General features: G+C 37.9%; 2 protein-coding genes and 1 long non-coding RNA gene across 4 annotated transcripts in view; 1 reads left to right on the plus strand and 2 right to left on the minus strand.

The window, feature by feature from the left end:
• LOC135079362 (synaptic vesicle glycoprotein 2C) overlaps nucleotides 1-15608 on the plus strand; it is a 38112-nt gene extending 22504 nt beyond the window's left edge. For both annotated transcript variants that reach the window (XM_063974004.1, XM_063974005.1), the window contains exons 2-11: nucleotides 7179-7311; nucleotides 8692-8751; nucleotides 9586-9678; nucleotides 10657-10790; nucleotides 11818-12008; nucleotides 12666-12814; nucleotides 12902-13307; nucleotides 13654-13916; nucleotides 14268-14427; nucleotides 14677-15608. In XM_063974004.1, coding sequence (XP_063830074.1) covers nucleotides 7275-7311; nucleotides 8692-8751; nucleotides 9586-9678; nucleotides 10657-10790; nucleotides 11818-12008; nucleotides 12666-12814; nucleotides 12902-13307; nucleotides 13654-13916; nucleotides 14268-14427; nucleotides 14677-14860 — 1677 coding nt within the window. In that variant the 5' untranslated portion in view covers nucleotides 7179-7274 and the 3' untranslated portion in view covers nucleotides 14861-15608. The remainder of the gene's footprint in view (nucleotides 1-7178; nucleotides 7312-8691; nucleotides 8752-9585; nucleotides 9679-10656; nucleotides 10791-11817; nucleotides 12009-12665; nucleotides 12815-12901; nucleotides 13308-13653; nucleotides 13917-14267; nucleotides 14428-14676) is intronic.
• The window catches only part of LOC135079366 (uncharacterized), a 173455-nt gene continuing 162623 nt past the window's right edge, over nucleotides 15018-25849 (minus strand). Inside the window, exon 2 of the long non-coding RNA XR_010258787.1 lies at nucleotides 15018-15703. This is a non-coding gene — a long non-coding RNA (uncharacterized LOC135079366). The remainder of the gene's footprint in view (nucleotides 15704-25849) is intronic.
• Nucleotides 16605-25620, minus strand: LOC135079479 (titin-like). The gene is made up of 5 exons (XM_063974137.1): nucleotides 25054-25620; nucleotides 24454-24530; nucleotides 24085-24264; nucleotides 23654-23715; nucleotides 16605-22145 (listed from the first exon to the last, which is right to left on the minus strand). The coding sequence occupies exons 1-5, from the start codon at nucleotides 25224-25226 to the stop codon at nucleotides 16605-16607; spliced, it is 6033 nt and encodes a 2010-aa protein (XP_063830207.1). The 5' UTR covers nucleotides 25227-25620.

The following is a 25849-nucleotide window of genomic DNA, read 5'->3' on the forward strand; positions in this document are numbered from 1 at the left end:
TTTTGACTAAATTACGAACGTTTTAATCAAAATTAATCATACATTTATTTATTTAATATTTCATATAGCTTTTTGCAATGAAAATACAGAGTAGGCTGTAATGTTGACATTGATAGGAATTTATATTCATGGTAATACAAAATATCTCTTGAATTGAATACAAACATAACTATCACGTTTATGCACGTCGTTTGTCTTGCATTTGAAATAAAAAGGCTACAAAATTTCGTATGACAAAATTTATCGATAATACCTAAGTGCCTAATGAAAATCTAAAGATAAAGTACATACAGCCTTTTGTGACATGAAAAACATTTATGCTAAATTAACAACATAGATACATTCTAATAATGAAAACGTCAGTATGTTATCTATTTAGGTAACTTAATAAACCTCAAGGCGCTGGTAAAAACAATTAAAATTTGAGTTAATTAGAGTTTAGATTGTGCTCGTATTGTGTATTATATTTGCCACATGTTGTATTGTGTTATTAGTTACGTACTTGACAATTAATACTGTTAAATTGATCTTTAAACGCAAATCAAGTATGTAGTTAATTGTGTTTATTTTTCGCTTAGTTGCCACGGTATAAATTACTGACACTAATAACTAAGTTGTAACATAAATACGAATATATTGTATGTATACCTTCTCATAAGTACAGTAGAACTTACTTGCTTCTAAATAAATTAGGTTCTAAAAATTATGATATCTCTACCTTAAGTAAAATACAATATGTTATAGCAGCTTGTTTAGCAACAGGTAGTTATATTGTTTTAAAAATTACTTCACAAAGCAGTGTTGTTAATATTTTGAAGCTGTAAAACTAATTTGTGACGTGTTAATTAAAATATGTGACGTCCTATTCGTTCATATGCACTCGTAAATTCTGTGTACAGTGGAACTATCGACATTTATTAAGCTAATTAATAACAGTGCATCGCTTTATCGTTGATTGTCTGTATTTATTTTTATCTAATTTTTATTAATTTGAAAGAAAGAAATAATATTTATTTGGTACCAGAAATAAAAACGATACAAATTAATTCAATGATTAATTCATTTTAAAAATAATAATTGTAAGTTTGCCTAGGAAATAATGAAATCCTATTATTTAGATATCGATCAAACTATAGTAAATAGGTAAGGCAGACAATGTTCTCATGCGTTCGGCTGGGCCTCACTAAATAATACGGTCGCTCATTGTTATTTATGAGTTTTGTATAGGAGGCCTTGCAGCACCCTACACTGCCATTGCTCGTCAGGTCTACGCGTTCGACGACATCTAGTTGGATTAAAGTAGCAATCCGTGCTGCATTCAAGTCTTTAGGGACATCTTTTGATTATAATAAGCTTATGGACGCAAAAGTCAACATAGGTACAAAATGATAATTTAACAAACATTATTCAGAAGTTGTAAGCAAATATTTAACTTGCATGAAATCAGCATAAATCTTCCCAGCTTTACATGTGAGGGGTACCCAATATATTTTTCTGAGTTTTATTGTCAAGAATAAGGCATATCGATGTTCTTTTCAGTAACAATATTAATAAAAATAAATTGAATAAACTGCGGATAGATTGACGGACTTTGGAAAATCTTTTAGATTTTTGTTTGTAAACACATGGAACTAAAACAAGAACGTGTTAATGTTAGAGATAAATAAAAAGGCATGATATTCAGAAGAATACCTTCTATTTAACTGCCAGTAAGCAGGGTAATCTGACCTGAATCTAGATCATACAACTACTCATTCCTCCCATATCTCATGTTGCAAACTACATGCAAACACTATTGTTATGTGATTTCCTCATACTTTGAGCGGATTTTTCTTCTTCAGTCAGGATGTAGATTATTCATTACAGCCAAAGAATTATGCATTACTATCTATAATTAATCCATCACGTAGTTACAAAAGTACATTTTGATATTTTTAATGAGAATTTATTGAATAGTTTTATCAAACTTTTGTTAAAATAAAAGTAACAAATCGTCGACGATTGATTAATTATATCGATACCTTTTATGGTAGATAATTGGCATGCACAACTTTCCTTTTATGAAAGGACAGGAAAATTAATCACTGCACTATTTTGGAAAGAAACGGGGTCATTTAATTTTAGTTAAGAACGGTTATTGACTTTATTATTCAACTCTTAATGAACCTTGACTTTACAAAAATAACAGAATAACTATATTTTGTCTAGCTGTAATTTTAAATCGTACATAAGAAGAATACAACAAAGTAACCTACGTATAGCTATCTAAGATTAAACTTAGGTAGGTACTATCCAAGAAAATTTTACCTAAACACAATTTAACATGGTGAGAAAGCAGTTTTGTTTTTAACAAAATCAACCTTAGGTACGTAGTTAGTTAGCTACGTAGTATACGAGTAAGCGATTGATTGATTTGCATATAAAAGTTACACGTTACGAACTAGTTCGCTCGCCTTCAACTTGCCGCTGTTTCCTGCTCCTGCGCACGCCAAACAACTTCTTTTGAACCGACTTCCAAAATAAATACACCGAGCTTGTTTACATTCGATTGCGAGCTAATGGACTAAGGGCCAGTGAACACCAGACCTTCGTAAGGATTTTACATTCTTGTGAATATACCGTAAAAGCTTACGTATACCATTACCTAATTTTTGGGCAATAATTAAATGTATTTTCCTCATCAGCTAGATAGTTTTGACTATACAAGCATTTTAGGGTAGCCAGGTAAGCATTTTAGAGTAGCTGCCAAAGACCCGATAACACAAACTTCATGATGTTCCAACGTTCTTATCTATGTTCGGAGCTTTTAAACCGAAGGTCTGGCGTTCACTAGCTCTTGGTCTATAACAGACAATATCGACAGTCTTTTAACTTCTTTGTAAACTACTCGCCACGGACTAATAGTCTGACATTAAAAGATAATACGTTAACTGTAAACGGTTACACAGGTTTAATCTATAGCAATTAGTGGCGTCGGAAAACTGGACGAAAATTTGAATTTACAATATTGAGAAATGACGTGTTTCTTTGTTTTCCTATTTTCAGTATCAGTTAGTCACTATTACAACGCGAATTATAACTTACAAACATCAATTAGTTTTCTCTTCATAAGTTATAAAAAGCACACACAAAAGAACATCTGTTATGTATTATAACAACTCTACCAACAAAGATTTGCGTAGCTAGAGTTGGTATGGTATTATTTGAATTCATAACTCATTCATATTAATAGGACACATGTTATCGTTTAATAACTACATATTATATAACTTTTAACTCTGAAGTTGATACATAAATTGAGAGTCTGCTCAAGGAATTTATGTTATAGCAAACTTGCCTAGAAGAAGTCTAAACTAGACTTTAAGGTTGCGAATGGAAGGCTTTGCTATGTGTTTTTATTGAGGGATTCACCTACTTATAAACTTTAAGTGACAGACCAAAAACTACGCAGAAGCTGACAACTATTAACATCTTAAATTAATTTGTGATTAAACATCTTAACTGAGACGAAAAAAAAACAATATAAATAAAACATCATCAAGACTTTAATTTAAAACCTGACTATAAAAATTCATATCATCCGGAAGTAATAACAAAAAAACAGCTGGCTATAAAGCACAAGGTGTCGTCAAAAATCACAATAATGTTGATTTTTCTGTCTCACGAGTTCGGACAAAACAAGGTTGGCACATTGTGCCGCGCCCTGGACCGCAGTGTTGCGTGTGGCGGTAACCCTGACCGCGCCATAACATCGGATTACAATTTTAAATTTGGAATTAATGGAACACTTTTCAAAATGTTTTAAAATTATTTTTTTAAATGTTTGTCTATGATGTAAAAAGATTTTTTTTACGTCATTTGTTTTTACAAATGAGGGTTAGAAGAAAAAACAATTAAACAAATGAAGTCCGTATGGCCAATTAGAAAAACATGAAAAATATTGCAAAGTAAAATGTTGCAATAGCAATCATTAACTCTTCAATTTATGTTTCAGTCTTACATTTTCACCATTTATCTTAAAACTGTACTAGGTACTTAATACAAAATCAAAAGAAAACCCGAGGTCCTAAGCTAGTAAGACATGGTATTTAATTATTCATACCAAGTTCGTCAAATTCAAATTGGTTAATTAATTCATTTTAATAAGTAGGTAAGTATGCAAATAAGGACATAATCAATCATGACAAAACAAATAAATCATAACTGAAGTCTGAAAACAAGTTTTATAAGATCCTAGCATTGTTTATGTAACCTATTAAATGGATGAGATGCTTAACAATGTAACACATGTAACAAGTGTAACTCATAGTTATGTAATTGAAACACTTAATTATATTCAAATATGAATTACAAACATGACTACATAAGAATAAGTGTTTACTACGAAAATAGAGACATGACATGAAAGATTTGGTGGGCTTGCTCTGCTAGGAAGGAACTAATTGATTAGTTTAAGTAGATACAAACTCGCATATTTGATCCGTTAAATCACAGTTAAAATGCTTAGCAGATTTATCGCGTTCGCGTGTTGCAATCTCAAGGACTTCACGTAATGAGATCCTTTGGCACTGTACTAAAAACAATCATTTACATGAAAAATATTAATTAAAATCACAGTAAAACTTATCTGTGCTAAAACATAGGTAGAGTCAAACTGTGAAAATTGTGATAACAAAAATAAAACATTTTTTTTATTAATTATTTAAGTATCTACTGTAAACTATTTCGATTCATGAATAAATCCATATCTGTATTAGAATATTTAGTCTATTTTCGACTTAATTTAGTTTTAAACTTATTGTTTACTTGTTCAACATTGTTTTACATAAGTTACATAGATGTTTGCGTGTTTGGCTATCAATTTGTGTGTCAAAAGCTTATGATGGTACCAGTATTGCCAAGTCAACAGTTTGATTGATAAACTCGTTATGACTGAACTAATATTGACTATTAGTATTAATCGTAGTATTTTTAATGTTTCCTCGCTGTGTAACTGGGAGTTCCCTAATTTAGAGTCAAATCAATGACAATTTATGAACAGATACCTAAGTAATTTTTTGACTACTATTCATAATAAGTATACGTGACTACTTACAGGCAATAAAGTAACGTAGTTTTGAAAAAAAGAAATATCCCTTGACTACCTTATTAAGGGTTCCAAGGAGAGAAGATTTCGTCCCTGAAACGGTGAAATGGGGGTTCAAAGTTTTCCTTAATGGAGAAAGTTGCGATACTGGGGTTGATATCAGACAAAGAATGGGATATTTCACTGGTTAAAGAAATCAAAACTGTATCTTCATGTTAGTAAACAAATACATCTTGACCTACTATCGGGATTAGGTGGTCAGCATTGAGATCAGAGTCAACTGAATGAGTCCACAGTTTCGAGCGCCCGCGCAGCGCTGTGCGACTGACGGCCGCTTCCCGCCCATTGTTGCGCGATCACTCATCTGTGCATTATTATAAAACACGTACCAAATGCTGCGCTCTGCCATAAGCATTCTATACTTTACAAGTACTGGAAAAATAGAGATATTATTTTAAGGAATTTGATTCGAATAAAATACCTACGAATCGTTTAATACCACAGGTAGAGGTAACAGTTGATTACTTACATAAAAAACTCATAAAACTCATTTATTTATGCAATTCTAGGCTTTTAAAAAGCACTTTTACACGTCCCAGTATTAACCCTACCACTGCTTCAGGACAATAAATGGGCCAGTGCTGAGCAGCAGCAGCGCAAGAAACATGCCAATCTTTATGCTTATTAGATTTAAGGTGACAGAAAGGTTACAAAATGACTGGTCTGACTGGGGCTTGATCTAATAAAATTCAACAATAAAAACTTTTAGTCAAGCAATGAATGTTGCCATTTTATTTGTATTGTTTAATAAGTCAATTGTTATGTTCCCAAGCAAGTACCATAATATATTTGCGTTAGGAGTGGTTTTACCACATTTGTCCAGCGGTCGTCGGATATTGAACTAGCGTTTCTCGAATCTCGAATCAGCGTCCGTCACTGTTGAACTATTGTCGCATAAATATGGTCATAGAATACAGACAGAAATGAAAGCAAATATTTTTCAATTCAAACATTCAAACAGCGTTTTCAGACTTTACATCACTTTAATGAAAAGTAAGCCGATCAACATGGGGGTTTTAAAAAGTGCCAGAGTCATACCCAGATTTATTTTTACCGTAACTTTCAGCACGATATTTTCCATTTCAAGGTCGTAAAGTTCATCATTGATGTTTTATGTTTATAACATTTTTATAGACTTGTTATAGCTATTCACTTCGAGTTTTAAATTTTCGTAAAATAGCTGATTCGGAGAAAATTCAGATGATTTCATTAAAAATATTTTTGATACGTTGCGCTATTTTAGTTATTAATTTAAATATTTTAATTAGATTTGAAATTAATTTATGTCAGCTGATAAGATGTGATCTGGATTACGTTAGTTACATAAGATACAAGTCTGGCCAGCCAAATCTACTAATCTGATTAAGATTTTTTGTTCCCCACTAAAAACTATTTTGCTATGTACACCTTCACGTGTCTAGACTAGCGCATCTGCGCTAATGCAATGCCAATAAAACTTCTTCAGACGTTACCTAGAATAACATCCAATTGGTACGATTGCACATAAAATATTTTTACAGTTACGAGTATTACTTACAGACTCAGTATATTTTGAGAAAGTTTTTGCATGACGAAAGCAAACGCGCCTGTACAGTATCAAACAGTATTTGGAAGTTAACGAAAAACGAAGTAAACTCTTTATATTTGCATACTAATGAAGTATCTGCATATTTAACGTACCTAAGTATTTAACCCAGAACCTGAAACACAAAAAAGCCTTGCCGAGCACAACCCGTTATAAATGAATATTTACAGTCGATAGCCTAGTAATTAGGCTCTACATTTTTTTTTGCAAAGCGGATTTAATACTTTTAGCTGCATATAAGATGCCACACTACTTGTAAGGGATTTGTGGTAGGATAATACTAAATTAAAATGAAAGTCTTTAGGACAGCTGACGATTTTCCATTGCCAGTCTTGTCTTCGACATAGACTACGTCACACTCCGATTTTGATTCGATAAAGTCAAGAAGCGTTCACAAAATAAGTTGTTACCAAGTAGGTATTTAATTATTTGTTTTCATTGTTACAGACGAGCCGATCGCCGTTGGAAGCGAACACAGACCCATTGAATTCGAGCAGTTAGTCCGCGCCGCCGCAGACATCCCCCGCAACCCGCCCGCATAGGATGGTAGAAACTGACCCCGGGCCCAAGAAACCTCACAGTAAGTACCACTTTATCAATGGAGAAGCAAGACCTACTAAATTACCTTGGTTTTGTCACCTATCAATCCCTTTGCATAGGAGGGAAGTCGAACCTTAAGTTGTTAACTTCGTACTCCCCCTATGTTCTTCTGATCCATTTCGTTGAGGGTCCAATGACAGTTTAACATTCCTCTGGGACAAACTTCACCTTCACTGGGTGGGATTTTATAGGCGGTTAAGCTGTAGATCCTAGCTGGTAACACAGGAGTTGCAGTTGTTGTTGAGTTGGTGTTGTTGTTACGGAGAACGATTTAAATTCTTCTAAAATGCCACTCTAGCTACCTTTTTAAAATTCATTCTGCAAAGAGGCCGACTAAAGTATTAAACCATGCTGCCTGGTTTTCGACACAAGAGATTCGTCACGTCAATGTTACACGCCTTTAGCAAATAACCACCAACCATAAAACCGCGGTGAAGTAGCGAATTCACGCGTTACACTGATAGCAAAATATCTCAGACATCTCCAAATCTATCCATCATCTAAATACTTATTAAGTAGATGTAGAATCTCAACAGCCTTCACAGACATCATAGCACGGACACTGATCTATCTCAATTACTCATATGACCTGTGCAGATAATGACCGAACACGTCACTATAGCATACTAACTGCAAAGCCTACCACCTATACTGGCACAACTATTTTAAGCACTCCTGACACAATCAAATGAGAGCTAGTTCTTCTGTTAAAGTTATCTTTTCAATAGTTTAGTGGAAGGAATTATCTGACCGTCACTTTTCGGGACTTTGCAATAGCCTGGCTAGTGGCTACACAGAAGTATCAAAATTGTGAGGAAAAGAAGTGGAAGTTACATGGAAAAGAACATGTACTACTCCAATAAACTTTTGCATCCATGGCCCAACAAGCTGCTTGAAAGCACCGTGCTTTCTCAAGGATCACACTTTGAACCTTGTAAAATTATACAAAACTGGTTATTTTGCAAGGAAACACAGTTTCGCTATAAAGGTCAATGATATCTAGGATTAGTATGTGAGTAACCCAAGGGTCAACCTCACGTTATTAATCAATTTGACCACTCAACAGTTTACATGTACAATGTGACCCACATGTTATTCTGGGTTCATAAATCATGTTAGTCTTCCGTGTTGTCACGTGGTAGTGTAGTTAACAGTCATTGATTAGCTTCCGAGCAAAGGTACTACTATAAGTATTTAGAAAAGTACTTCCTTATTAAAATACCGACTCTACACGACACCATATTTTTAAAATCAATTTCCCATTTTGTAATTTAATCAAAAGCATTATTATTCTATTAGAGCGCATATCGTATGCTAATATTGTTCTACCTATAGCTTTATTTATTTATATTTGTTTCAGATTGTGATGTAAAAAGGGACCACCAGCTAAACGGGCCAGGCTCCAAAAATACTGACCTAGGTAAGTCATTGAACATGTAAAATACATATACATAGGTTTTTCAAGTATTCCTAAACAAGCAGTTGTAAAAAAGCTGCCAGATAAATTCGAAGAATCGAGAATTCAAGGAGCAATCTGTTGACAATGAATCTCAAAGATGACGAGCTACTAAAAACGACGTATCTGGACGCTATCTAAAATACGATGACTGCATAACATCCATCAGCATATTAAATTATTAGTCACTCGATAAACAGTTAATTGATTTGTCAACTTAGAATCATTTAATTTTGCTATTAAATAGCGGATAATCTAATGACCTACTTAAACTAATTAGTTAATCTACGAGTGTCCAATGAACTTTCTTCTTTCTTTGGTGTAGGTATTTATTTCGTATATTTTTTTAAATAACTTGCAAAAAATTAGATTTGCTTATAACAAGTAAAAGATACCAGATGATTGATACCAATGCCTATTATAATAAGTTCGTCACATAAGATTTGTGAAAATAACATTATCTTAGCGATTTTCAGTTATCAGATTGTAGCATCATCACCTAAATTTGGCACTTCGCAAACATCATCACAAGCACTGCTGTCCGTAATGATGATGGATAGTAGTACAAATTTACAAATTTCTTAGCAATAAGTTGTAGAGTTATGAAAAGTCGATGCGATATACCTACATTATTTCTTTTAAGTTTTGGATGTCCAAACTAATAAGTATGTAGTTGCGACTCTACCATCGTTCTATAAAATTGACCATAAAGCTCGGTAGTTTAGACTTTGTCAATCAAGTTAAGCAATTTGTAAGTCGAAAGTTAATACATTAATAATAATGTTAATTTCTTTTTAGGTGTCATTCCTTCGCTGAAGACACCAGTCAAGGCGGACCCGGAGAAAGGCATCCCGGAAAAAGCTGATTTCGAGAGGGCTATAGAACTAACTGGTAAGTATCAGAAATTCAGAACTCATTTAGAAATCGTGCGACTGCATGTCAAAACAACTTCCCTCCGACTGGTTTCCGCAGTTAAAAATACATAAACTGAAGCATTTTATAACATAATAACACTAAACTGTAACGGGCCAGTAAGCGGAACATGAGACAGTTACGATTGTAAAGAGATATGCAACCTGAACGGTGGCCACGATCAGTCGTTTCATGAATGAAGAGCGCACAGTTAGCATTCCCATGGGTCAGTGGTTCTCAATATGTGATACGACCAATTTAAGGGAGGCAATAAGAATATCAAAATATCTAATGAGAATCTCCAAATTAAGTAAGCATCACGTGTTTTCTTATATCAGTTTTTCGGATTGAAAATCTAACACACTATAATCTAATACATTAGTCGATAAGTCATATATGTATTATGCTAGGTCATTAATTAATTAAAACATCGTTGTTACACATGTTAATCTTTTTTTTAAACTTTTTTAAATTTAACAGCAATTTAACGCCTCCTAGTGAGACTTAATTTAAAATCAAGAAGTGTAATTTAAGAAACAGTTTGAGAAACCGTCTGTAGTGGAACGAGGATGGCCCTTGTTGTTGTAAACAAGCTGCCTTTCTCCGAACCTCGATACTCGGGGTATGTTTACACTCGTGCAGGATATAAGGAACGTGTAATGAAAAGAAAGACGCAATAGGCCAAACGTTCGAGAATGGAATGACATGCGATGGCAATTTTGGGGACTGGAAATAGCTACGTTTTGTTTTGTTACATTAGTTTACGTCACCAAAATAAACTTACATTCTATCAGGTAACTATAGATATGTACGGATGAGTCATGATGGTTCTAAACGAAATGCTAAGTAAAAGGCGAAGTTAGATGTAATACATTGAAACCATTACTCATTTTGAATTCACGTGCTTTACTTATTATGTGGCTAGACATGATGGACTAACTTTTAAAATGTTTCCAGGATATGGACGGTTCCACTACCTGCTGCTGGCAGTATGCGGCCTCGTCAGCACCTCCGAGGAGATGGACGTCATCTCTATGTCGTTCATCTTGCCCTCGGCACAGTGCGACTTAGACCTCACCACACAGACTAAAGTAAGTCATCAGCAGCACATAGACCTCCCCTAATGCACGTCATTAAGTAGACAAAAGCACGAAACTGTTTCTTCAACTTTTGTTTTTTACCGACTCCTTTAAAAGATGTAGCTAACAAGTTCCTGTTTTTTCTCGCAAATACGGATAAAAAATAGATATGTGCTAACAATCGCGTGTCATTTGTTGTCAAAGTCACAGGCACAAAGTATAAAAACCATGATGTCATACGGCTCCCAATTTTGCGGCGCGAACTACGCGCAAACAGTGACTTCACTGTTGGGTTTTTGGATAGATTTCGTGATCGTGTGTTTACATTGCATCTGAATGACATAATGTATCATTGTCTATCAAATTAACGTAACGCAAAACGTATACATAAGGAGTAATGAGTCGTTCGATGAACTTATTTAGTAATGAATACTAAAGTGGTTAGTAAAAAATAAATTGTGGTCCTCTAAATGTAGAAGACTCTTTTTCGTCCATGGATGGCGTTGAAAGTTGTTGTATTGAGGAATGTATTGACCAAATGGTTGCGCCATCTTTTTGAAGGCCCTCTATTCGGATATAGCCATTTGAAGGTCCTCTATTGTATGCCAATTCGTGTCCACTTGTCTGAATGCACCGAATGCAGCACTACCAGCACTACTTAAATGATATTTTTTCCTTTGTCGAACATAATGTTTATTTCGAGGATTACTTATCTGCTTCAAATTAACTAATTTTCATCTAATATCGTCAAGCACTGAACTCAGATCCGTAAGCAAATTAAGCAAAATAAATGCTTAGGGCATTACGTCTTGGGGGCACCAAAACAGCACCATAACAAATTGCTAAACACAAAAATTATTTTCTGCAAACATTACAAGTCATCATTTCACCCACAGGACGAAAAAAAAAGTTAAATAAAGAGCCACGAACGAGCCTGCGCTCATACATAGGTACATAGGTTACATAGCGCACTTTGACTTTTGCAAACCCTCTTCTTAGACCTTCTCTATCTTATTTTTACATACCTGCTTGTCCCCAGGGATGGCTGAACAGCATAATCTTCATCGGCATGATGGTGGGCGCTTACGCGTGGGGCTCCGTGGCCGACTCGCTGGGGCGCAAGCGCGTGCTCATCGCCATCTCGGTGGTCAACGCGCTCGCCATCGTCGCCTCTTCCTTCAGCCAGAACTACGAGCTCTTCATGCTGTTCCGCTTCATGAATGGTGCTGCGTAAGTAAAGAACGATTAGTAAAAGAACCGTAAAGATATTCTTCCCTTATCGTAAGTACAAATTCAGAACCAACGAGTACCCAAGTCCCTTCTTACCTGCAATGATAGGACTATAGAACCAGGGTAATATCTTATTAACGCTCCTCTACGTATCTGAATTATATGACTCCAAAATTATCATTTATCACGTAGAATTGTAAAATATTTAATGATAGAATAGAGTGGGAACACATAGCACTCACTCTTGGCGATTAATTGTCAAAAATTTTACCATCGTCTTGGAGGTCTCTTATCCAGAAACGAAGACGTAGAAATACTTAATTGGCATTCCGACGAAAATAAAACTTACTCATCATTCATTACTAGGCATTTTATACCTTTCGACTTGAATCCTTCCTGGTGCGTTCTCAGAAACTAAAAAAGCAAACAATGCCTCTACATTACCAAGTAATGTTTTGAATACGTTTTTAACTTAGCAAGTAGTTTGATTTGGGTGACGCGGACAAATTCGCAGATACTTGTTATATGCTTCTTCATTTGCTTCTTGTTCATTTCGATATTTATAGAGCCATTTCCGTAGTAATTTAGCTATATCCAGGTACTCGGTAGTTTCCCATACATTATAGGTCTGTAAACATTATTTTGTTTACTTCATAGGCTCGGTGGATCAGGCCCGGTCATCTGGTCATACTTCGCCGAATTCCAGCCCAAAAAGAAGCGAGGTGCCATGTTGAGTTTTATGGCTGCTTTCTGGACTCTGGGAAACCTGTTCGTCGCTGGTCTGGCTTGGGTCATCATTCCTAGTGGTCAGTATAAGTTAACCTATATGGGAATACTTACTTTTTTAATAATTAAAAACAAGAAATTAATTTATTTACCGTCGTTTTTTCTAGAAATCGGAGGATCTACCGGCGGTTTCGTGTACAACTCATGGCGTATATTCTTGCTCGTCATGTCACTGCCGTCCTTCGTGGTTGCCGCTCTTCTTTTCTTGCTGCCGGAGTCGCCCAAGTTCTTGATCTCCAACGGGCGCCACGACGAAGCCCTCGAGGTCTTCCGAAGCATCTACCTCATGAACACCGGCCGCAGCAAGGACGAGTACCCAGTAAAACAGATCCTCATCGACGAACCCATGCACACCAAGCCGGAGAAGCAACAGCCCCTCGAACCGAAACCGCCCAAGTCCAAAATGAGGAAAATGTTCAGCGACATCGTGGAGCACAGCAAACAGCTGTTTGTACCGCCTATACTCAAGTTCACTATGATCTCTATCACGATCAACTTTACATTCCATATCGGGTAAGCACTTACAAAATATTTTAATTTAGTTAACTCATAAATATGATGTTTTGTTTAAAAATCCGCGATAGAAAGATAAAAACTTAATAAAAACCAGCTCTACCATTCTGCTCCATTAGGTGGAATTCTCTAGAACTCGTTATTCGCTTCTGAAACTGTGAAACGAGCTACACATTCCCAAGGATCTCGACTGAACTTTTTTTATTTTTTATTCACAAAGAAGCTCATTGCCTCCATCTCCCTTGGTGGATAATATGAAAATATTATGAAACATAAGGCTTGTAACCAATAGCGTTAGTAACGGTTAAGCGAGCTTACGAATTTAATTTAATTCACTTCTTACCAGATACTACGGCCTGATGATGTGGTTCCCCGAGATGTTCAACCGCTTCGACGAGTGGTCCCGCACCCACGACAACGCGGAGGCCGACATCTGCCAGGTCACGGCCTACGTCACGCAGCACGGCACCCACTCGGCCACGGCCACCTGTGACGCGCACATACACTCCGACGTGTTCATGGACTCGCTGATCACGGTCGCTGCCGCTATACCCTCGAATATCTTCGCTGTGCTCGGAATGGACAGGCTTGGAAGGAAATTCTTCTTGGGTATGTAATTATGTATGCTTGGGAGGAAATTTTTCTTAGCTTTGGGTCTAAGAACAGATTAGACTTAGCAATATTACATACATGGTGATGATGAAAAACCCCTTTTAAGCTGGTTCCTAATTTAGCAACAGCCCATGTTAATAAGTTAATAACTCACTCTGAAACCAGATTTGTTACAAAATAGTTTAGCAATTCAATTTGGTAATATCCTCCAGTCAGCTGTTGGCCCAAAAAAGAAACTTAATAAAATAAATTAGGATGAATTAACAAATATTCCTATAACGCGCACGAGCACACCTTGGAAGATAGGAGTAACCTAAGCACTACAAGAAATCACATTGTTTGTTTCAGTGTTCGCCACATTCTCTGCGGGTCTGTGCTCGGCCGCCATGTACTTCGTGTACAACAAGACCAACAACCTGATCGTGAGCGCCATCTTCAGCTCCGTGATATCCTGCGGTAACGCGTCTCTCGACTGCCTCATCACAGAAGTCTTCCCTACCAACTTGAGGTAAGGACCACTAACACAAAATAGCTAGCTACGAGTTTCTCGTTACAGCCAATAGCAGTCCACTTCTGAACTATCTCTAACTAAAACAGTAACAAAGGCAAAGCAATAGCTACCTAATAAAATGTATCCGAAAAGTTTCGGAAACAGAACTAATTCAAGCTTTTTATGTCATTCGCGGGAAAATTCTACTCTGCCGGAACTAGGTACTTACACGACACATATCTAACTTACCTTCGTGTTATCTTGCAGAGCGACGGGTGTAGCCATATCCATGGTGGCGGCCCGTCTCGGCGGCATCATCGGCAACGTGGTAATAGCGGCGCTTCTGGACACGTACTGTCCCGCGCCCACCTTCATCGTGGCCTTCCTACTGGCCAGCGGCGGTCTTATGTGCCTCTTCCTGCCCAACACCACACGGACGGCCTTGCAGTAACGCGGCTACAACTCTAGAAGACCAACTACAATTCTAGAAGAACCAACACCAACTCTAGAAGGACCAAAAAGACGCCTTTTAAAAGTAGACCTATGCAATCGACAGGAACGCTCCCACGCGTTCCAATGTCGAGTATGTTCCAAGTATTTTTTACTCCGTGTTAAGACTGTAATGAGCCGTTGTGATTATCATCATCGAACGATTCACCGATGTAACTAGTTATTCACGTGTACAATATTGTATTTACAAAAGAGTTAATTTATGGAATGAACTTTCCTTTACCATTGACTGTTGTAGGTTGTTATAACTTATTTTGTTAATACAAACTACACTGAAACAAAGTTTCACACATTTTATTAGAAGTATTATAGAGTAAGCGTCATTCATTATTTTGTTGTATATTGCAACTATTTTCATATTACGAATTTATAAATTAGAAATTGTTACCGTAGTTTTAGTTTAGAACGTAGTGAGTAAATAAAGTTTTGCGAGTTGTGATATGAAAATAAATCGCATTTTAAATGTACCTTTTTATTGCCTCATAAATTAAATGAATACTGTCAACAATAATAAATTTTTGGCCTATGAAAAAAAATTCTAACATTCGTCACACAAAGAAAGTAAGGAATCAAGAGTTTCTGCATTGTATATATTGCATTTTACAATTTATAATAGATACAGATTTTTAATTTATAAGAGATATTTTTAAACAAAATGTTGCACAAATAGTAAATCATAAATAACTTGCTATAGCGTTTTATTTGGTCTCCTTTAGTGTTGAAACACAAGTGTAATTATTTATATGAGCGATGAGTGACGAATATGAAGTTTTATTTAGCATACCTACTCGGAGTTAGCCTCTTTTCAAAAATATCAACTAGAAGACCGGCGAGCAAAGATATTCAATAAAAGAAAGATTTTTTGATTAAAGTTTATTTAATAAAACTACACAGAAGTTAATTACTAACGACTCTATTTTCATAATCCTGACATAGATCAATCAAACAAACCAATATGTGCCTTAAGACATATGTTTAAAAGTTACCTCAACAATATTGTACTTAACTTTAACACTACATTATGATATAGTCATTCCATTCGGTTTCTCGCGAACCGCTCCTACGCAACTCTTTGAGTCCTTTCAATGAACTAACTCTCCATTTTATCTGCGGACCGGAGTTAAATTTTCCATGTAGAAATTCGAAAACAGTACATACAATATGCCAGACATTTCTAGACGTTATAAAAATATTATATACCTAAACTTTTATATATTACAGATGCGATCCAACAATATCATAATTCAATTTAAATGTACAATTGTAATTCCTTACACTATATATAATGCAGTAATGCATTATAATCTATGAATGACAAGTCCAAATACAAGGAGAAGTCATACATCTTATCGTGTACGTATGTACAGAGTACAGACCAACCTGTGCGCGTTTCTAACGCTCACGAATCGAGTTTAAAAATACATAGCTATATTCATTAAATCACTCTCACCACAGTTCCATCACATCAAGTAATCCCGGTCATCCTCATAACCTTTTCGATAACTCCAAAACGCGTCTCGCCGCAAACTTATCGAACGAAACATACATCGATACATAAAAGGATAGATGAGACTTAGTCTATTGCACATTTTATAATCGAGTAAATCAAAGAGAATCCATAATAAATAAACGATCTTCAAAATTACATCGAAATCATAATACGAAAATCGAAACAGAAGCGAGGTTTAGCTGAGCTGCGACATGTCGCTGGCGGACAGCTGCAGCGCGGGCTGCAGCGGGATCTCGGCCGACGCCTCCGACGTGTCCGAGCCCGGCGTGTGCAGGCGGCGCGGCCAGCGCTCCGCGTCCGGCGTGCCGCCGCGCGAGCCCGCCGACTCCGCCGACGACGCCGCCTCCTCCGTCAGCAGCGGCATGGACTTGCCCACGGCCTCGTCGTCCGTCAGCAGCGGCATGGACATGGGCCCGCACGCCTCCTCCGCGCCCGCGAACAGCTCCGCGCCCGGCGACGCCAGCAGGCCCGCGCCGTAGGCGGGCCCGCTCAGCGGGTCCGCGGCCCTGGGCGCTATCCGCGGGTCGGTGACCGTGATCGGCAGCTCCAGCGAGGTCGGCACCGAGTGCGGCGTCACGCCGATCACCGCGAGCCCGTCCTCGAGCGTCGACGGCACCGCCGGCTCGCTGTCGCCCTTCGACGGGACCTCCACGGGCGTCATTATCGGCTGGTTCAGAGTCGTGCTCGTCTCCGACACGCGGCAGTGCACCGAGACGTTCGCGTTGAGGTCGCGGAAGTCGGGCGCCTCGTCCCGCGGGGGCTCCGCGTGGAACACGTCGCTGTTGGCGAGCGCCGCCTCGAGGATGTCGCGGCGCTCGGGCTGCGGCGGCGGCTCCACCGCCATCGGGACCAGCTGGTTGTTCTCCAGCACGAGCGGCCGGTTGTCGATGGGCGTGAGCGTGCCGCCGTCCTCGACGCAGAGGTAGAAGGAGCCGGGCGGGCCGCCGAAGTGCTCGCCGGGCACGGCCAGCAGCTGGCCGTCGGCCAGCGGCGGCGCGGGCGCGGGCTCGGGCGCGGGCGCGGGCTCGGGCTGGCGCGCGATGGCCGTGGACGGCAGCATCTCCTCGAAGTTGTCCATGTCGGCGCTGCAGGCGGGCGCGGGCGCGGGCGCGGGCGCGGGCGCGGGCGCGGGCGCGGGCGCGGGCGCGGCGAGCGGCGCGAGCGCGGGCAGGGGCGCGGGCGGCTGCGCGGGCGCGATCGCTATCTCGTGCTTGATCCTCTTGGCCGGCGTCGGAGACTCCGTTATGGTTTTCCGTATCCTAGGTTTTTGAACGACGTTCGCTACCGAATCGACCGGCGATATGGTTATTGTCTTTTGAACGATCGGCTTCTCTTGTGCGGGAACCGCGATCTTTTGAACGATCTGACCCGTTCTTTGGAAATGTTCGAACTGCGACGCGGTCAGCTGAACTACGGTTCCAGATTTTTGTTGTAAGAATATTAGCGGTTCCGAGGCGGGTTTTTGAATGGTTTGTACGATTTTTTTCGGCTCGTTCGTCGCTATTATTCTCTTGGGAACGGACCTGATCTCGGGCATCGGGGCGATGTTCTGGGCGGTGGTGGCGACTCGGCCGCCGACGATCAATTGTCCTTTGGATGTGATTATAGCACTCTTTTGTTGTTTAGGCACAATACGCGTTGGCGGTTTCACCTGAGGCACTGGACTCACCATAGTTCTCTGTGGGTTGCCCGAAGTCGTTGATATTTTGTGAGTGATTGTCTTCAATTGTGACATATTAGGTTGCTGTTTATTTGGGAACAGAATTTTCTCATGCTCTGAAGTCAGGATGATTTTTGATTGAGCACCTTGAGCATTCGTGATGATCATCACTGTGTTCCCAGGGGAAGTTGCGTCTGAACTCGACGGGACCAATTTTGCTGACACAGGTTTATTTTCGTTCAAGTTCAATGACGTTTCTGGCCCCTTGGCCACTAGGACGTGCGCTTTCCCTGTCTGTGGGTTTATAACTATTTTTTGGGTCCGTCCCGGGCGAGGCGACGATGCTGTAGGTAAAATTAAAAACTTTTCAGCTTTTCCAGTGTTTTGAGGGACGGGCTGCATCAACGTCGGCGCAGATTTAATTTCTTTTACAGCTGGTTCTGGTTTCGTCATAATTATTTTTTGTTTTCCTGTAGCCTTGTCTATCACTAACATAGGTTTAGCACCGCGCAGTTTTGATGATTTTGAAAGAATATTGGGCGTAGCAACTTTGTTGCCTTCAGTCACGGGATTCATAAGCAAGGTCTTAAGTTCAGGTTTAACCGTACTTGTTGAAGACTTATCACTTTCAATTATGTGTTGTTTAGTTTTCACCAGTTTCGGCGGATTAGAAGTATTCGTGATAAGATTACCATCGGACATTACGATTGGCATTTTCTCAATACTTTCAGGGGTTAAAATATCATCTGATAAAACAATAGGCATAGAGTTTATGTCAAACATAGCATCTTCTGTGATAGTTGTTTCTTTAACCGTTTTACTTTCATTCAATGGAGTAACAAGAGAGTTTTGTGGCTTTATTTTCTGTAACTTATTTAGTGGCTTTTGTATTTTTCTAACTTTCTGTGGTAATATGGTAATGGTGTTAGCATCTGGCGGAGTATCGGGAGAAGTCTGTATTGTGTATGTTTGTACCGAAGATCCATCTTGTGTCGGCTTGTTGCTACGAGAAAGAATTATTTTTTCAGGTGTGCCTCTTTCATTCATATTATTTATTATATTTTTGTTTGCAGCTCGTCGAATAATCACTGGAGATTGAGATTTGCTCTTAAACGATGATTTGGCGACATCGAAATTTAATATCTTCTCTTTGCCTGGTAGCATTACTTGTTTTGGTGGCGTGTTCTTCGCAAATTTTGGTGCACAAGGTTCTTCGAGAATCTTTAATAGTTTCGACGAGGTAGTTTCATATTTGGCAGGTCTAGCAGGTTCGTTGCTGTTGTCTTTAGACAGTGATGCGACTTTTTGTTCCACTGTAATATTATTCTCAATTCCGTTGTTTTGTTTGACCATTTTATCTGCCTCCTGTATCTTGCCAATATCTTTGTTGTTGAGTATTTTACTTTTAGCTTCAATAACATTGACTTTATGGTCTATTGACTCTGAAACAGTGCTAACTGAATTTTTAGTATCAATAATATTAATTTTGTGATCAATTGACTCTGACATCTCGACTAATGACTGTGCAGCATTCAAGTTCTCGTTCTTTTCTAATTCAGTCTCAAAACGAACATTCACATTATCATTGTCTTGATTTAATAATTTTTCAATTAAAATTTCCTGATCAAAGGGCTTATTCTCTTCTTTGGGTAGTTCATAAGTTTCATTATCTATTTCCATACTTTCAGGCCTAACACTTTCTACTTCTATAGCACTTTCAATAGGTAGATTTATATTTACTGTTTCTTGAAGGTCAGTATTTTTATTTTGTATAGCCGTAGCGGGTAGATTAATAAGAGCTTCGGCTATTTGTAAATCAGATTCCGACGGTACGTTTTCCACAACAACTTCAGACGGGTATTCGCAAACCTCGGGGGTCAGTTCAATGGGTATTTCTTTGCAAGTATTAATATCATCTGTGAATGTGTCTACGTCTTTGCAAGTATCATCATGTGTAAATGTATTATCATCTTTGCAAGTATTGTCATCTATAATTGTATTATTATCTGTACTAACTACATTTTCGACTTCGTCATTTGAAATCTCTCGATTGCTTTCTTCGTGATGTCCATTTTCTTGATGACTTTGTTCACCATAAGTATCTTTTTGTTCCTGTTCAGTAACACATTCTTCATTTATTACCTCGTTAAAACCTTTGACTATGCTTGTCCCAGTTTCTTTATCATCTTCAAACAAATCTTCAGGTGGATCATCACTTACCATTCTGGTTACTCGGTCAGCATCTCTAGACACGCTCAATAAAGCGTCTACTGCAGAAGCTGTAGATTCATTCATGTAGGGTTCTTTAACTTTTTCTTCTGTCTTTTCTATACTTGGTTCCCTAGCTGGCAAAGACACAGTCAGTTCAATATCTTCTGTTTCGGGATCCTTATTTACAGGTTCTACGTCGGGTTCAGATACATGCAGATCTTTACTTTCGATTGTTTCAGTGTTTTGTGGTATATTATCATCTATATCCATATTGGTATTTTGACTTGGTAGAGGTTCATCAACAACTACTGACGCCTTTATTTCTTCTGTAATATGTTCATGTATGGGTTTTATTTCTTGTGTTGGGTAAAGCACATCTTGTAACAAATTTCGCGTAGCTGGGTCTTCTTTTGCTTTAAAGGCTTCACTGTCAGCTTTGGCTATTATGGTTGAAATGTCTTCTAAAATAGGACTAGCAGATTGAGGAACAGGTGCACTGTCAAGTGAAAAGTCTACGCCATGTTTCTCTTTTTCTCGTAGTTGTGCAGCTTCGGCTTTCATTTTTTTTAGCTGTATTTTTGGCGCCAGACGAGCCACTTTCACAGGTTCTATAGGAGGCGATTCTCTAGCCTCTGGGGAGGACACTGCGTCAGAACCATTTATATCACTTTCTGCCAAATCCATTCTTTCCACAGCGTTTAACTGTTCAGCAACATATTTACCTATGGCGTCTTGACTTCTAGAGTGACGGCTTCGAAAAAACGTTTTCGTTTTAAAAATCGCTTTCGTAGGTGGACCGTCAGCTTTTTCTAGGAGTTTAGGTTCAGGGGCTTTAGACTCCTGTTTGTCCGGAGATTTAACAACAGAAGGCTCAGGAAAATTTTCCTCGACTTTTAAAGAATCCGGAATAGCTGGCAATTCTGGTACAGCAGTTTTAGTGAGAAGTTCTGCCACTTCTCTGGCCATATCGTCATCATCCAAACTGATACTTTTCGTCTCATCTTTACGTTTGGGATTTTTGACACGAGGTATTTTCCTGCCAACGTCTGCTTCTATTGCCCAGTCTTCGTCTTCACAAAATTCGTACTTTGAATCGTTGCTGGTCTCCGGTTTCTCATTAGGAGTAGCCTCATCAGGTTTTATTTCGACAGGTGAAGCCGGGACTTGTGCACTTGGCAGCTCAGCTGGCGTGGGCACCGCCGGAGACTCGGCTGCCACGGCTACCTCAGGGGAGCCAGTCATCGCCATAGCTGGAGACCCATCATTTGAATCCTCATCAGCATCATCCCAATCTGCCAGTAGGGTTTTCTTAAAATCTTGCTCAGTCTTAGATTTTTTGATATCAGAGTTTTTCTGTTGTTCACTAGGGCGTTTCTGGCCTGTAGCCAGTTTTTTCTGGGATTTCTCAGATTTTTCCTTACGAGGCCGCGATGTTTTTGGTGTCTTAGACGAACTCGGTGTAGACTTTACAGAAGATTTGGGTATTTTTTTCTTTACAGGTGTTGGTGTGTATGATGTAAATGTAACGCTGTGTGACTTATTGTGTAGAATTAAAACATTTAACCTTGTAGTAGAAAATGAACAAGCATGACATGAATACATGCCAGAACTGGAGACAGTTGGTGTTGAAATTGATGAAATGGGTTTCTCAGCATCTTGGGGCTTCTCTGGCGTTTGTGGAGTTTCAGTAGCGTCAGTAACACTTTCAGCTTTATTATTTTCTTCTGCAGGTTCCGCGTCCGTCTGGCTTGTGGATGGGGTTGATGGAGTTTCAGGTGCTTTGTTTCCAGGTGTTGCAGATTTTTGTACTAAAATATGTACTTTGTAATCAGTTTTTTCCTTCATCTGCAACAAGAAAATGAAAGTCAGTACAAAGAAAATACATCAACATAAATTACTTTAAATTAGTAATTCAACTTGAGCATACATTATTATTATTCTGTGGCTCTACTAGCAGCCTAGCAGTAGGATTTAGAAGCAATAATAATATTTATAGCTTATTTCTCATCTCTTGACTTATGTTATAATAATAGGGATGATGACTGGGTAATGAAATCGAAATTCTATTTTGTCCGTCAGACACATAATAAACAAAATTTGGACACATATTTTTTAAATTTTTTCATAATCGAATTATTACAGTAATTATATTGAGCTGAATTGTCGCGTGACGTCACTTTTGAGTAAAAAAATCTACTCAAGCGTGATGTAACGCGCCATTTCAACTCGATGTAGCACTGTATTTATTTAATTATGAAAGAAAATAAAAAATATGAGTCTAATATTTTCGAATTATCTGTCTGACAGACAAATAATTGAAATTTTGTCATCTAGCCCAGCGGTTCCCGAAAGGTGGTCCGCGGAACCCTGGGGTTCCGTGGAAAGGCCGCAAGGGTTCCGTAAAAAATATAATCCCACGTTTCGGGACCGACGTTGTTCGCTCGCACCGACTTGTTTACGCACAAGGGAGGGGCTGGGCGTGCGGGCGGAGTAGTACGGGGGTTCCGCTAGGAAAAGTATAATCAATTAGGGTTCCTTGACAAAAAAAAATTGGGAAACCCTGATCCAGCCTATTAAAGTAGTTTATTTCGTTTCAATTATTACCCATTGATTGAAAGAGGTAGGTTTAGCCCCAAAATAAAATATACATAATTATGCTAGAAACTGCCATGACTTCTAGCTTTAATGCATGTTGCTGATCATACATTTACACAAAGCGGAATTCAAACCCACAACTGCTACTGTTGTTTTATAACATCGATGTAGCACTGTTATTATTTAATTATGAAAGAAAATAAAAAATATGAGTCTAATATTTTCGAATTAGTCTGACAGACAAATAATTGAAATTTTGTCATCTAGCCCAGCGGTTCCCGAAAGGTGGTCCGCGGAACCCTGGGGTTCCGTGGAAAGGCCGCAAGGGTTCCGTAAAAAATATAATCCCACGTTTCGGGACCGACGTTGTTCGCTCGCACCGACTTGTTTACGCACAAGGGAGGGGCTGGGCGTGCGGGCGGAGTAGTACGGGGGTTCCGCTAGGAAAAGTATAATCAATTAGGGTTCCTTGACAAAAAAAAAATTGGGAAACCCTGATCCAGCCTATTAAAGTAGTTTATTTCGTTTCAATTATTACCCATTGATTGAAAGAGGTAATTGTTTAGCCCCAAAATAAAATATACATAATTATGCTAGAAACTGTCATGACTTCTAGCTTTAATGCATGTTGCTGATCATACATTTACACAAAGCGGAATTCAAACCCACAACTGCTACTGTTGTTTTATAACATGTGAACCACCAGGCTAGAGGGCCATTTAAGTAGTATTTTTTAATATTATGTAAAAAATGCTAACCTTTCTTATAGGAGTAGAAACTTTTGCTGATTCTGATGCAGGCGGCCTACCACGACCTTTGCCTGAAATTTAATTAATACAAATTATCGCTGTGAATATTTGTAGAAAATAAATCAAAGTTATTTATTTAATAAAGTATTTATGCCCATTTGTTATAATCAATCTTTATCAAAATCTGTCCGTCAACTGTCAAATTTAAATTTTGTTTTCAATCAAATATCCAGAATTTTCGATGCAAATTTTGTTATTGCTTAAAAAGTCTTAAAAACAATATAAAAATGTGAAACATCGAAAACCAAGCATATTTTGACCGGACAGGTTTCGATAGGGATTGATTAATAGCAAACCAGCATAAGTATTATTACATCAACACACTAGTTTATAAATGTAATTAAGTAGGGTAATAAATATTTATTTAAATAAAAAATAACCTTTCTTTGCAGTGTTGGGTGTTTTCTTAGGGTCACCAAATATTCCAGCGTAACTCTCTCTTTTTGTTTCCTGAAATTCCTCTCGTGAGAGGATTTCAATGTCCCCACCAACAGCTGTTTCTGCTCTAATAATATCTTCTGGAAATTTCTCCATAGCCCCACCCTTGCTTCTGTATAAATCTGGGCAAAAAAGTTATTTATTAAACTAAAGTTATTTATATTAAGTACATATTTGTGATTTATTCTTATTCTTATATTTTATATTGTAAATAAAAAGTAATGAAATACTGTAAGTTATTAAAAACACAGTACGATAGTTTTTGCTCACATGAAAGAAATAAACCACAAAGATCAAATTATGAAACTTACATAATCCCTTTGAGATGAATTCATTTTTACGGCTGCAATTGTATTTGTATATTGAATTTATATTCTTGACGTATTCACTGAAAAAATATATTTTGATTAAAATATTACAATGTTTAAAATCAATTTAACATGAACATGTAATTATGGCAGCAGATAGGAAATTTTACATTCTGATACATATAAATTATACAATGTATATCAAGGAACAATATTCCTTTGTGACAATATAAGGAGATTGAGGTTAAGTTTTGTAATATAGGCGCTGAAACCTGCATTCTGCAGTTACCAAGTACATGTAAGTTGTCTCCTTGATATCCCAATAGCATTGTGATAATACAATACATTATTTATCGCTACATAAATAACATATTCACCAAACAGAATCTGAATGATACACTAAAATTTAAATAAATGTAAAAGGATGTAAATGGAACTATAAGAACAGTCAGTATCATCTATACATTTATGAAATACTTGGGTATCAAAGTTTACACAAAGGCTGGCAGAAGTTTTCAGGGTACAATATGACATAATGGAATATTGTGGCCCACGCAGAGTTGGCGTCTCTTGGTTTTTTTACATTTATAAACATGAACTTACTAGGCATCCTCCTGAAAGAATTTGACGACAGCTATAGGTGGTTTCCGAAATGAAGAAAGGAAATCTGAAGGAAGCTTCTCTTGGGCGACCACCTCGCCGGGCCACCAACAGGAACCCAGTTTCACCCATACCACTTCTCCGTCCAAATAATTTATTTCAGTCTGCTCACACATCACCACGGATCAGACAAAACGCACGACCATATTTTTGTCAACCAACTACTACTATGCCGACTGGAGTTGTGCTACAAATAACTAACATATTCAATTCACCGACACATTTTTTAACACTGTTTACTTTTATTCAATAAATATGTGTTTAGAATTTGTAGTGCATACAATTATGCCGTGAATTTGTCAAAACAGTAGCAAAATATTAGTTGTAAATATCACCGACTGCGTACGAAATTACCCTTTTAGCCGCTTTGGTGGCAGCACTGAATAATCTAATACATTTAAAATATTATAAAATCGCATTATCAAACCACTTCAAAAAATCTAACATACATTTTAAATTAGTCAAAAAATAAAATCACTCCAAGTACATGCTATTAAATTAAAAAGTAATTATTGAGTAACCGGAAAGTGGTATTTTCATACGGCGTCAGCAGATACCAACATAATGAAATGTAAGTCAAGTGCTGCCAGGAAATAAAAATAGCATAGACAATTTATGATACCGCTACCGTTATCTTTATCGGTGCCGGTATTTGTAATTGTAAAATATTTTTTAAGCATTGTAATGCTTGATACTTTTTACCCGACTGCGCCAGAAGGAGGGTTATGTTTTTTTTTTC

The sequence above is a fragment of the Ostrinia nubilalis genome, chromosome 16 (assembly GCF_963855985.1).
Source record: "Ostrinia nubilalis chromosome 16, ilOstNubi1.1, whole genome shotgun sequence".
Taxonomy (NCBI): domain Eukaryota; kingdom Metazoa; phylum Arthropoda; class Insecta; order Lepidoptera; family Crambidae; genus Ostrinia; species Ostrinia nubilalis.